The 14,254-nt window shown below is 43.2% G+C and overlaps 1 protein-coding gene across 3 annotated transcripts in view; it reads left to right on the top strand.

Moving 5' to 3' along the window:
- The window catches only part of AKAP12 (A-kinase anchoring protein 12), a 93,631-nt gene that overhangs the window by 61,665 nt on the left and 17,712 nt on the right, over positions 1 to 14,254 (top strand). Inside the window, exon 1 of one of the 3 annotated variants that reach the window (XM_034991011.1) lies at positions 8,653 to 8,905. The exons of the other annotated variants lie outside the window; for them this stretch is intronic. Coding sequence (XP_034846902.1) covers positions 8,881 to 8,905 — 25 coding nt within the window. The 5' untranslated portion in view covers positions 8,653 to 8,880. Of the gene's footprint in view, positions 1 to 8,652; positions 8,906 to 14,254 lie in introns of those variants that run through there. 3 annotated transcript variants of the gene reach the window in all.

Consider the following 14,254-nt stretch of genomic DNA (forward strand, 5'->3'; position numbering starts at 1 on the left):
CCTTCTGTGAATGGCTTATTTCACTGTTTCATGTCTTGAGGGGTTTGGCTGAGTTGTAATAATGTGACAGGATTTCTATCCATTGTTAGGCCGAGGAGTAATCCATTGTTTGTATATATCACATTTTGTTCATCCATTCATCCATGTATTGGGTCTTTTAACCTAAATCTACTTGCTTTAGGTCCACTGAGGCTTTTGGAGATTTCTATAGCATAAATGGAGTCACTTTCTCCACTGTTAGTCTAGTGGCAGGTTTGTTGAGGTGCTCGAACCAGTTGCCACTGAAAATTTCTTACCTTTTCTGTTTTTCTCTGACCGTGGAGTGTATCCATTCAGTCTTGATGATCCATGAGTATGTTTTCTGGAGGGAGTAAAAGATAAATATGCTGTCATGCAGAATTTACTCTTTATCTCGACAGTAAATTTTACATTGACTTTTTAAAAATTATATGCTTTTAACTATCACCCTCTAGATTTGTAGAAAAAGTCATCTTTGCAAGTAAATTGTAATTCATGTTTGCAAGTAAATTGTAATTCATGTGACTATAGCTTAAATATTTCTTCTGCAAGTGTCGACTTTTGCTTTGTAATTATTTTTTAAGCCGATCTAAATATACTCATAGGATGACCTTTTAAGTAAAAATCATTTAAAGGACTTTATTGTTGTATATGAGTACTATAAAAGTTGGTGGAAAAAATAATATATTTAAACATATTAATTCAAATATATTAACAAATTAAGAGACAATGGAAAAGACAGGTGTACCAATTAAATCAATCAATGGGAATTTTATTCCTTGCCATGTAGAGGCCACCAAGAACTCATCTGTAGTCCAACTAAGTTAGGTCCAACTAAGTTAGGTTTATTTAGGTGCTAAACCAATGGAGGATTCCTGCATGGGAGCTCCAGTAATGGGGAGGTGGGAGGACCTTATTATAGGATTTGGACTTATGCTGGAGAATTCTAGGAGAGTGGAAGGGTCAACTCTAAACTGGACACTGAGGTAGTGCGGGCGATTCTGTGATTGGGTATCTTGGTAATTTCTATCTAGAAGGCTAGGAAATTAAAGCAGGGATAGGATTGTCATTTGCGAAGTGGCAGAAAGAGGGGAACGTTCCGGGCATCTGGCTGGCTCAGAGGTAGAGCTTGCGAGTCATGATCTCAGGGTCGTGAGTTCAAGCCCCATGTTGGGCATGGAGCCTACTTTAAAAAAAAGAAAGAAAAAGACAAAAAGGAGGGGGAACGTTCAGTTAGGTTTGAAGTTTCAGAGCTGTTCTCTGGCCACATGTCACTATTTAGCACTTGAAATTCTGCTAATCCTATTTGAGGTGTGCTTTGTGAATAAGATACATCCTGGGTTTCAAAGACTTACTGCAACAAAAAGATTGTAATAATATATTACATATAATAAAATATTTTCATTAATCATTTTTTATACTGAGTCCATGTTGCCCTGACATTATGTTAATACTGGGTTAAATAAAGCATAATAAAATTAACCTCAATTTTTTTTTTACTCATATTCATGTGGCTACTCTAATACTTGAAGTTGTGTATGTGGCTTGCTTGGGGGTTCACACCATGATTCAGGAAGACAGATGTGGAGGGCGCTGGGCCGATCGCCGCCATTGTTCGAGTCTACCTTCGGCTTCTTCCCCCACCCCACCCCACTCCCTGACTCCTTTTCATTAAGAATTCAGGCAAATTAAGATCCTTTCTTTCTTTTCTGGTAAAGTGAGGAAAAGATGATCATAGTGATTACACAAGAGGATACTTCTCTTCTTAGGATGCATTTCTGAAAAATTGATGACAAAGGGGCATTCTTGTCTTTCCAGAAATATTTTTCAAAGGATTCTTCAAAATGAGGCTTATCTATATTGAAAGTAGTATTTCTCAACCTTTTTTTCCATTATCGCTCCAGTAAGGAATCTTTTTTGATATTTTCCTAGCACCCCCCCATAACATTTGAATGACACAGATGTATATCAGTTTATCTATCTATCTATCTATCTATCTATCTATCTATCTATCTATCTATCTATCTATCTATGCTTCATACACAACATAGCCTCCCCATCATGAAACCAGTTTTCTTTATCACTCTGGTTGAGAAGTGCATGGTTTAAAGTGAGCTAATAAGGCGCCTGGGTGGCTCAGTTGGTTAAGCGACTGCCTTCGGCTCAGGTCATGATCCCAGAGTCCCGGGATCGAGTTCCGCATCGGGCTCCCTGCTCGGCGGGGAGTCTGCTTCTCCCTCTGCCCCTCCCCCTCTCATGCTCTCTCTATCTCATTCTCTCTCTCTCAAATAAATAAATAAAATCTTTAAAAAAAAAAAAATAAAGTGAGCTAATAGCTAACATTTATTCTGCTTCTAGAATATACTCAGTAGTGCTAGTGTTAACCTTCATTTGCACCTCAGAGTAACATTCCTGTGGGTGATATATTTATTCTCCCATCAGAAACTTCAATATTTTGCCCTCGCCATATAGCCAACAGAGTCAGAACTAGAAGCTAGCTTTTCAGACTTTGGTATCCTCTTGACAATATCAAAGACAGGGGTGTTCAGACTTAAGATGAATGGAGGATTGGAACGCAAGGCACCCAGGAAAGAATTGATTCCTATTTATTCATGTACCTGACCAGATTTGGAAGTTTTTCTTATTTCATAATTTTTAAAAGATTACACTTAAACTTTAATCTCCTTTCAGTTTGCTAATTTCTATGTTCCAGTGATTGGAGAGTTGAAGATCATGAGATTTTGGACCACTGTGCAGTTTTATAGAATATCAGAGGCATTGCTCTGGGGTTCAAGGTCTGGTAGTGCTGGACCCCCACCCTGTCTAACCCAAACCCAGGTGTCAAATGTGCTTGCATTCTAACCATAAAAGTAACAATGTTGTGAAAGATTTGTAAAATGTAGGAAAATATTGGGGCACCTGGGTGGTTCAGTTGGTAAAACATCAGACTCTTGATCTCAGCTCAGGTCTTGACCTCAGGGTTGTGAGTTCAAGTCCTGTGTGGAGCCTACCTTAAAAAAAAATAAAAGGAGGGGCGCCTGGGTGGCTCAGTTGGTTAAGCGACTGCCTTCGGCTCAGGTCATGATCCTGGAGTCCCTGGATCGAGTCCCACATCGGGCTCCCTGCTCAGCAGGGAGTCTGCTTCTCCCTCTGACCCTCCCCCCTCTCATGTTCTCTCTCTCATTCTCTCTCAAATAAATAAATAAAATCTTTTAAAAAAAATAAAAGGAAAATATTGAGATAGAGATTGCCCATAATTCCACTATGTTTGGCTTTTGTTATTTTTCTTTCTGGGCCTTCTTTCTCAGCCTAATGTACATATATGCATTTTAAAAAGCAGAATTGGGATTAGATTCAATATATAGTTTGTATCATGCTTTTTACCCTGAACAAAGGTGGACTTCTATATCCATGTAACCATTTTCCTTGTCATTAACTGCTTCAAAGATGTTGTTTTGCCAAATATTCCACTGAAGGGGTTAGAGACACCATTTCCCTACTAGTGGAACACTTAGGCTCTTCAAATATTGTACACCCCAAGGAATAAATATTCTCATACATAAATCTCTGCCTCCCATTTGGTATATTTCACAGAAACAGAATTGCCAAATCAAAGAATATAACAATATGGACTCAATAAGGGGAGAAATAATACTTAAATTATGTCATTTTTATTGTTTGTATTGAGTTTTTAAATATTTTCCCCTTGCTTTGTTTTAAACTGTATTGTGAGGTGATTTTTAAATCCCCTTTTAGCTTTTCTGTTATTACGACAGTCCCTTTGAGGAACTATTCACATTATTTGTCTTGAGGACTTTGAGTTAGAATAACCATGTCTATATAAACATGTCCAATTCAACAGGACCATAAAATTCGATTAGCTGGTATTTGTCATGGGGGCGGAGCCCAGGAGAACCTACCCATCCTGTCCATGACTTGCCCATGTCATTGAGACAGTGTCTGTGTTCATCTCTTTGGGCAGCTTTGAGCTCACCCTTAGATGATCTTGAAGCTTTTCATTCTTTTAAATATATATATATTTTAAAGATTTCATTTGAGAGAGAGAGAGAGAGAAAATGTGCACGAGCGGGGAAGGGGCAGAGGGAGAGGAAGAAGCAGACTCCCTGCTGAGCAGGGAGCCCAATGCGGGGCTCGATCCCAGGACCCTGGGATCATGACCTGAGCCGAAGGCAGACATTTAACCAACTGAGCCACCCAGGCGCCCCTACACCTGCTCTCTTCTTGCCAGAGGAAGAGACCTCGCGGATTTTTGGTTGCTTTTCCTCCAAGGTGATGATGCCACCTTGGAAAGGTAGTGAAACAGGGTGCGGAGGCCTGGGTTTGGTGTCCATTTCCGCATTTCCCCGGTTCTCATATCTGGGTTTAATACTCAAGACCCCTTGGAGGCAGGCAGTTAGGGAACTGGTTTACGGGCCCCTGTCGCCTCCCTCTCAGGAAAGAGAGTAAAGCACTCATCTTTATGGTGGTTATTTGTCTGCGGGTTCTCCCACCCTCCAGACCGAGGCCTCTTCGAGTTCCTGTGTCCCTGCTTTGTGTGACGCATCAAACTGCTGACCACCTTTTCCACCTTTAATCCTCTCCACCTTTGACTTCTGATGCCACTTCCTCCTGATTGCCTCTAGTCTCTGTCCGTATTCCATCCTTTTTCAAATTTCCTCTTCCTCCGGGTTCCAGACCTTTCTTATTTTGCATCCATCATTCCATTCGGATAATCTCATAGATTTGCATACCCCTGGCCTCATGGACATCTTCCCATCAGTGCATGACTTTTGACGCCTTGCCCGTCTTACCTTGCCATGTATCCTCCTCCTTGGCATTACTGCCCCATTACCTTTTTAATATCACAGTTCAAATTACGTGTCAGCTCTGCTCCAAAGCCTCCAATGGGCCCCTGGAGTCTTCAAAATTAATGTAAAATTCCTTAAAAAAAAAAAAAGCTTTAATGAGATATAATTCATATATTTCAATTGGCCCATTGAAAGTATACATTGCAGTGGTTTGTAGTATATTTACAGAATTGTACCACCATCACCCCAATGAATTTTAGAACATTTTGATCCTTTCTTAACCCCCAAACCTGTTAGCAGTCAGTCCCTCTCTCCCCACCTCTCAAAATCTCTACTGCTCCCCACCTCTGGTTCTAGGCAACCACTAGTCCAATTTTTGGGGACATTTCATATAAATGGAATTAAATATTTCAAGGAGCACCAGGGTGGTGCAGTCGGTTAAGCGTCTGACTCTTGGTTTTAGCTCAGGTCCTGATCTCCTGGTTGTGAGATCGAGCCCCGAGTCTGCTTGAGATTCTCTCTTCTTCTCCCTGTCCTTCCCGCTCCTTTTTTCTCTCTCTCTCTCTCTCAAAATAATAAATCTTAGAAAAAAATTTCAACATGTGCTCTTGGGTGATGACTTTCTTTCGCTTAGCAATGTTTTAGTTGTTCATCCATGTTATAGCATGTATACTTCTTTTTTTTTTTTAAGATTTTATTTATTTATTTGACAGAGAGAGACACAGTGAGAGAGGGAACACAAGCAGGGGGAGTGGGAGAGGGAGAAGCAGGCTTCCTGCTGAGCAGGGAGCCCGATGCGGGGCTCGATCCCAGGACCCTGGGATCATGACCTGAGCCTGAAGGCAGACGCTTAATGACTGAGCCACCGAGGTGCCCCTAATTCTTTTTTATTACTGAATAACTTTCTCCTTTGCAGATATACCTAATTTTGTTTTCTATGCATCAGTTGATGGATATTCAGGTTGTTTCTAGTTTTGGGCTTCTATGAATAATGAATACTGTTATCAGCATTCCTGTACAGATTTTTGCATGGATGCGGGTTTTCATTTCTCTTGGCTATATATCTAGGGGTAGAATTGCTGGGTCATATGGTAGCTCTATGTTTAACATTTTGAGGACTTGCCAGACTGTTTTCCAAAGCAGCTGCACCATTTTACATCTCCACTAAAGAAGGTTCTGATTTCTCGATTCCCTGTTACTGTCCATCTTTCTGATTATCGCCATCCTAGCGGGTGTGAAATGGTATCTCACTGTGGTTTTGATTTGCATTTTCCTGATGGCTAATGATGTTGAGTGTCTTTTCATGTGTTCATCGGCCATTTGTGTATGTACTTTAGAGAAATGTCCACTTAGATCTTTTGCCCATTTTTTAATGGAGTTATTTGTTACAAAGCCATTAAGCTGTCATTCAAATTCATAAGCCTCAAATATAGTAGTTCTCGTTCTCACTTCAATTATCATCCCTCTCCTTCCCTTCCCTTCCCTTCTCCTGGTCTCTTGCTCTGTACTCTGAGCTTGTAGCTAGACAGAACTCACTCGTGGATGACTTCTCTTTGTAAATGCAGACACACAGAGGTGGCAGCCCTGTCCTTGCTTACTCTTAAGAGGTGGACATCCAAGGAGAACTATCTGCTGAGAGAGTCAGCTACTTGCCCCCTGATGATCTCTTGCTCTGCCTTGTGGTTTTAACTACTTTAGGAATGCCAGATTAGATGTGTCAGCGTCTTTACCATGTCCTAAAAAGAAAAAAAGTTTAAACAGAATCACACAGGAACACGTTTATCTTTGTAAATGTTTATTTGGGGCCTTAAATTGGTAACTAGTGACGTTTCTCCCAGTCCAGCCCAGTGGAGCCGCTGTTGCTTGTGGTTTTGTTAGATCTTAGGCTTATAGGAAGGAAAGGACCTGGTAGCACAGTTAAGCGAGGTCAGAATTGACAGACGTGCCCGTAAGTGGACCAGGGGTATTTCAGAGGTGGCACCAGATGACGGCCATGTGTGGTCCCCAACAGCTGGTGCCGAGAAATGAGCCACAACTGAGACCCCAGATCCCTGAGGTAGCCGGGGGCTCCTGGGACAGTTCAGGGAACGGGTGTGGGCTGAACCTGGGGACACACTGGGCTGATAGACGTGCTTGGGAAGGCTGTAGGCCAGTCATGTAATGTGGCCCACCTGTGCGGCCTCCAGAGGCTCTTTTATCCATGATCTGTATAGCCAGGACTCTCCCCAGGCCCCGGGGCTGGGGGCGTATGTGGGGGGAGGGGAGAAATGCAGACCACTTAGCTGTGTGGACTACAGAGGGACCATTCCACCAGAAGTATTTCACACACACCAGCCTCTCAGTATAATTGAGGCAATTTGTGAACCCCAGTTAAGAGTCCTCTAGGGAAGATGAAAGGTTAGGATGTGGTTTGCCCTGGGAATCAGATCACAGGTGTCAGGACAGGGAGCTCATCACTCCGTTCCCTGGGGCATCTACCACCTGGCTGGGTGTTCTCTGGAATAGAAGAGGGAAGCCGGGTCAACAGAGAGGCTGAAGCTGGTTTTTGTAACCCGGTCTGATTACTAGCTACACTGCCTCCTTAACTTTGCTCATTTTTGCCTGACCCTGGTGCCTTGCGCCTCCTGGTGGCCAGAAGGAGCAACTAGGTGCCATCCAGCATCCCCGTGCTCAGCTGTTGCTTGATACTTCTCTCCCACCCTTCTCTTTACTGCGCCCACTCTGGTCCACCCCAGGGCTCTCTGCCCCCCTAAGCAGTAATGAATCAGATCTGAGCTTCTCCGTCTGAAGAGAAGAGCAGTGGTAAAACCTTTCTTTTGTTTGCTTAGGGGAAGAGCCCGTGGTAATGAGGTGAGGCAGGCAAGGCATGAAGTGATAAATAGGGAGGAGGATGAAAGGGGGAGGAAGCCAGGGGGCCTCAGTGGACTTACCCTCACAGAACATTGACATACAAAAGCATGCCAAAATTGTAAGACTTGTTTATCACCTACCTACCTTGTGTCTTTATATGGAACATTCTAAAGTTTCACGAAGGAAGAATTTGAGAATTCAATGCTGTCTGAAGTTTCCTGAGTGTTTGATATGGGTCCTGACTGATTTCCATGCCGTGTGCTTGAATATTAGAGATTCGATAGTGTCTAGATTTTGGAATATGGCCTAGTTTGATCTAAAAATTTAGTTAACTTGTACCATTAAACAAACAAAAAACAAAACAAACCAAAAAACCCCAAACCTACTGCTCCAGTATTTGGGCTTTTTACAGGTTGCCTTGATTCAGCGTTGAAGACACAAAGTTTGCCTTGTAACACCCTTCTCAAGGACTTGAAGTAATGGGACAGCGGAGATCAGTTGCCATCCCTCAGCTCAGTGCAGCCCGTGTGTGTCCGACAGGTGGTGAAAATGTAAAATCCTGTAGGTGCTAAAAAGCGAACCGTGTTTTGCACCTCATCAGCCTTTACACCAACAAGGATACAGAGCGCGGTATAAAAACAATGGTCGTAGGATGTAGCATCTGCGCCGATGTTTGCTTTAAGTAAAGCTAAAAGCTGAGACGCAAGAGTACATCGGTGCCAGGAATGAAGTAACGGTTGAGATAAAATGTTGCCGACTCCGGGTTATTCATCCCAGCAACTCGGAAACCCTCCCTGGGTCTCCCTGCAGAGCCTCACTGACCAGGAGCGGAGACCAGCTCCAGGGAGGGCTCCTCGTCTTTGAAATGAAACACGTGACTCGCGCGCGGTGCCAGGTCCCGGCGCGCAGGGGGCGGGGCTTGGGGGCGGCGGGGGCGGGGACGGGGGCGGGGCTTGGGGGGCGGGGGGTGGGCTCTCCTATAATTAGCCGGGGAAATGCATCCTCGCTCTCGTTCTGCCTCCTTTTGCGGCGGCTCCGAAGGCACTTCTAATTCTCCCTCATCCTCGGGGGGTGGCTTGGCGCGCACTTCTTTCCGATCGCAGCCAGACTGCACGGGGTTGGCAAGATCCCGTGCTGCGTCAGCCAACCGCCGAAGGAGGGCGAGGACCAGCTGCCCTTGTCATCTGGAGGTGTGCTATTAAATATGCTGGGGATCATCACAATCACAGGTAAGGCAGGAGCCAGGCTGTTGTGTTCCCCCTCCGTGGCAGGTGAAACAAATGCTTCCTTCCCTGGAACCTGCATTGGGGTGGAGAGAGCTTCGAGGTCCGTGGCTGAACACACACGGATTGGCATTCATTTATGTGTGTGCTGACTTTCCAATCAGAAGAGCATTCTCTCTTTGGCTCAGTAAGAACCCAACACGCCCAGTGTTTTCCTTCTGCCTACGCAGGAAATCTTCCTGGCTGTACTTAGGGGAGACCTTGAATGTATTTGGGGCGCTTGGGGAGGGGGGCAGAAACGTGTTAGTTTGGGATGAATTTGCAAATAGGTTGTGAAAGCCTAATCACTGGTTGTAGTCCTAAAAAAGTAAATTCCTGTTTTTGCAAAATCAGGATATTTGGCATTTTGACCTGCTTATTAGAAACTTTCAGTGAAGGTGCGCTTGGTGATTTAGGGGACTAAGATGTTAGCTCTGGTTTAAATGGTGGTTTTAGCGAATACCTGGTGTAAAATTGATGGCTAGCAGGTAACCACATTTAGGCACTAATAGTAAAAATGTATGTTTTTAAAACACGCTAGAAATCTGGCTGTAAGTATGAATTGTAATATTTAATTCGCACATCTAGCAAATGAGTTGTAGAAAGCCCTGACAGCTCTTCTAACTTGATATTTGATCGTTTATGCAATTTTGCTGTAGTCTGAATCCTTAGGAACTTGCCTGCCTGTTTTCTCCTCTCTCCCTGTACCACTCAAGCATAAACGCCCATTGGCTAATTTAGATTTCTAAGACCTGCTCTTTTCTAATTGTTTGAGATCACTGCTCATCAGATCTATGTCTTTCTTAAAAATGCTGTGTAGAATTTCTAGACTTCACATTTTTCTCAATAAAATGGCTTCTGCAAAGCCTGGTTCTTCTGTGGAATTTTAAGTGAATGTGAAAGTTTAGCAAAACTAAAAATATCTCTCACTTCCTATAGATTAGCTTGTTTACTTTGAGATTTCCTTCCTCACATTAATGCCATAAGCCTTTCTACCATTTGTATAGCAGGAATGTTTACGAGATACCTAGAATCTCTTATTAAATAGACTGTACAAAATAAAATAAAACCAAAATGTTTCATTTTTTCCAGATCATTACCTTTTCTCTGAATGAAACATAGCCATGCCAAACCCTGGGAGGGGCTGCCTGAGAGTGTGGTTTGTGGGGTGTCACGGCTAGGGGTGGGTCTTCTATGATTATAACTTTCTTCTGGGTGCTTTTTGTGTATAGCGTGATCTTTCTTATATTCATTCCCTGATTGCTTTATCACATGCTGAGTTTCTTATGGGAAAGAAAGGTGTTTCTTTTTCAAAGTAATTAAGAGGTAATAAACTTGGGGTATTTGGAGGGCTTTCAAAAATTGATTCAGATCATCCCAATGGACTGACGAATGGAAACAGTTGGAAGGATGGTCTCATTTTTCAGGCAATTTCAAGTTAACTAAATCTGTTGCTTTCTGAGTTTCTCTTCCATTACAATGCTGGTATGGAGGATGGACAAAATTTGGTACTTTCCCCTAGTAATATGTAGGTGCACAGAAATTCTTTTTAACAGCAAATAACCATTTTGTCGTGGACCAAGGGAGTTTGAACTGTCATTTTTTCCGCCTCTGTAAGTTATCCTGATAAGGAAGATTTACAATGACCAGTCTTTAGTTGGTCAGAATCTTGAAAAGCAACACAGGCTTTTTAAAATGGCATTAAATATTAATTAAATATCAGATTACTCATCTAAATAATGTGAAAGAGAGTTACTCTAGTCCTCTTTGGTGTTACGTTATGCTTGGAGCATTTAAATTTCACAGTGAACAGGAAGGGATGAGACTGATAATATTTTTGTACTTTCAGAACCAAGTTTCCTTTTCTGAAAGTAAGGAAATGCTGTCACTTACAGGACTGTTACACCCCACCCCACTCCCCCCCCGACCAGTGAAATGAAGGCAGCAGAACTTGAATTATGAAATGATGGCATATTCTCATACACACTTGGTCTTTCTTGACATCTTAACCTCACATCACATGAGTAATACTTAGCTTACAAACTGGAAAATAGGAGGCACCTTGGGTGGCTCAGTTGGTTGAGCATCAGCCTTTGGCTCAGGTCATGATCCCAGGGTCCTGGGATTGAGCCTTGATTCGGGCTCCCTGGTGGGCAGGGAGCCTGCTTCTCCCTCTCCCTCTGCTGCACCCCCTGCTACACGATCTCTCTCTCTGACAAATAAATAAATAAATCTTAAAAAAAAAAAAAAAAAAAGGCACGAGCACTTGGCTGTCTCAGTCGGAATAGCATGCAACTCTTGATCTCCGGGTCCTGAGTTCGAGCCCCATGCTGGGTGTGGAGATTACTTAAATAAATTAAAAACAAAAACAAAATGGGATGCCTGGGTGGCTCAGTCAGTTAAGCGTCTGCCTTCGGCTCAGGTCATGATCCCAGAGTCCTGGGATCGAGTCCCACATCGGGCTCCTTGCTCAGCAAGGGGCCTGCTTCTCCCTCTGCCTGCCTCTGTCTCTCTGATAAATAAAATCTAAAAAAAAAAAACAAAAAACCTAGAACATAAGTGATCGCATAGGATGACGGAGGTGTCGTCTCCCCCACCAACCTATTAATGGTATGCCAGAAAAAAATGCCTATTGGATTTTGAAAGATACTTTGAAAATATGTACCCTATTTTTTCTGACTCACATTACTGAGACTAACTGTGGAGTATCATGGGGAATTAGGGCAGCATTACTCTTTGTAAGAGTCCTCTAACGTTCATGCAAGTTCTAGGTGATTTATATTGCCTTTCTCTATGCAGGTCTTCTGACAAGATAAAAAAAAATATATATATATATCCTCCGCATGGCTGCTTCTGTCTGCCAAGGAGGCTGGTTAGTTGTAGAGACTTGTGAGACATTGAAATGAGTACCCTCACACCTGCTAGAGTAATAACTACCACCTACTGAGTGCCCATTCTCATTATTCCATACAATAATCCTGCACAAAGTGGGTGTTTAACGCCCTTTTATTTATTTTATTTATTACTTTTTAACCCCTTTTACTTATTTATTTTTATTTTTAAATGTTTTATTTATTTATTCATGAGAGTCAGAGAGAGAGAGAGAGGCAGAGGCAGAGGGAGAAGCAGGCTTCCCGCTGAGCAAGGAGCCTGATGTGGGGCTCTATCCCAGGACCCGGGATCATGTCCTGAGCTGAAGGCAGACGCTTAATGACTGAGCCACCCAGGCGTCCCTTGAGTTGTCATCTTTCTCAGCCACTAAGAAGCACAGCTGTAGAGTACCTTGTAAAGGGTCTTACTCTGGCCCTGGTGGTGCCCCCGTTTTTATACGCCTGCCAGATGTACAAGGGACCATTCAGCATCCCTGCTGAGGCCGGGACAAACGGGGACCGTCACCTGTACCCCTCCTACACGGGCTTCTGCTTCTCTGAGTTTTAATCCTGGTTTAACATCTCCCCTTCGAGGTTTTGTGGTTAAGGAGCATGACAACATGGGGCGTTGGGTGGGTAGGATGTAAGGGATGGACTTAGAATGTAGAGAATTTCTGGACAAAATCCAGGACAATGCTGCAGATCGTAGGAGAAAGTTAACCAGATCCAGATGTCAGCAGCAAGCAGGCCTGATGTGCCTGCAGAACAGAGCGCGCTGGTTACATTAAACTTAATGTTGTAGCTTTTGCAATATTGCACTTTTTCTTTGACAAAAACGACTGTCGTCGTGCCATGGACTTTGAGAGCTACGTTTGGATAAAAGCATTAAAATTTCGCAGTGTATAATATGACATATTTCTTGTCTTTTTTTCTTTTAAACATCTCACAGTAGAAGAAACAAGTTATACTTTTTATGTCTTAATCTCTTAAGTATTTGGAAGAGTGAGAACAGACCCTGTAGTTTTGGACCTGCAACTGTTTATTGCATTTGTGGAGTTTGGAGGTGGGGTGTCTGTGAGGAGCACAGCTTCCGTGAGGGTACTTGGACTTTGGGGGGGGGGTGGGGATCATGCGCCTTTTGAAACTTGGGAAGTAGGCGGATGATGACAGTTTCATAAGGAAAATGTAAATTTGCCCATGCACCTTAGAGATCTCGTGATTGATTTCATAAATTGGGGTTGAGTAACTGGACATTTATCCGGAGATTAAACAGAGTTTACTAGAAAGTAACACCTAAAAGCTTTAATGATTCTCTACCAAAGTGGGATTTCTATACCCTTCAAGTTTTGGTCTTGAGACATCATTAAAAATACTTTTCATATATTCTCACACGGGCATATGATTAGAGTCTTCTCCCAGAAAAGGGGAATAGAAACGCATGGTTTCTGTAATACTGATTACTTGAGAAGCAAGAATTCTATGATGTTGTTTACACTGATGGTGAGGTGGGAAAATATGTCAGCAAAACCGTGTCCCAGGCAACATGGTGGGAAGTGTGGGGCTCATGAGTGTGTGGACCAAGGTAAGGACTATAGTCTTTTAAATGGCTTGGGGGTGTGGAGGGGACCAGCATCTGCCAACACTATCTCCTAGAGGCTTTTCCTGTTGATAAAGCAGACGGGCTCCCTTCCCAAGCCTTCTGTTGTCTTTGACTCTGGGCGAGAATGTGGAGTTTCTAGCCCAGTCACCACAGCAGTGGGTAAATGAGCACTGTGTTTGGACTTTATGGGCATTTGGGAATCTTGCTGGATTGATAGCAGTGTTCTTCAAAGTGGATAATTTGGATCATTCTAAATCCCCCATGAGTGATACTTACATGTTGTGTCAGAAAGGCCTACTCTAAAATCAGTTGTTTCTGGGGAAGGACTTTCTGGGTACCAAGAAAGTGCATCCCCGAATCAGTGATGCTTAGATGATCAAGGCTTTTGATTGTCCTCTTCCTATTCAATCCGACAAATCTAAGGCAGATAATACTAGAGGGAGCTGTTGTGTTGAAAACTATAGCAGAGGAGGTAAATTTATTAATGAAACTTTCCTGAGTCTGGTTGTGAATGGATTCTCCTGTGCGAATCTGGGGAGGTGAACACCGGGCCTTATCACCAGCCTTCTGTGTCTCTTATCTGCTGCTCCACTCACAGCAGCAACCCTGCCAAACCGGGCCAGCAGGTTTGCTCATCAGGCTATGATCTTTAACTCATTCAGAACCAGCATGCAGACAGCACCTAAAAATGCCTGGAAAAAGGTTTCTGCTAACCACAAACTAGAACACGGACAGGAATGAGGGTGGTCTTTTCTGGAGATCTCCCCCTTCTGCCAAGCACCTGGGAAACGTACTGCATACTGCTGGCCTGGAAAAGCAGGGGACGGAGTGCAACACAAAAAGAAG

This window comes from Mirounga leonina, unplaced genomic scaffold (genome assembly GCF_011800145.1).
Source record: "Mirounga leonina isolate KUSES-001 unplaced genomic scaffold, KU_Mleo_1.0 Mir_53, whole genome shotgun sequence".
NCBI lineage: Eukaryota > Metazoa > Chordata > Mammalia > Carnivora > Phocidae > Mirounga > Mirounga leonina.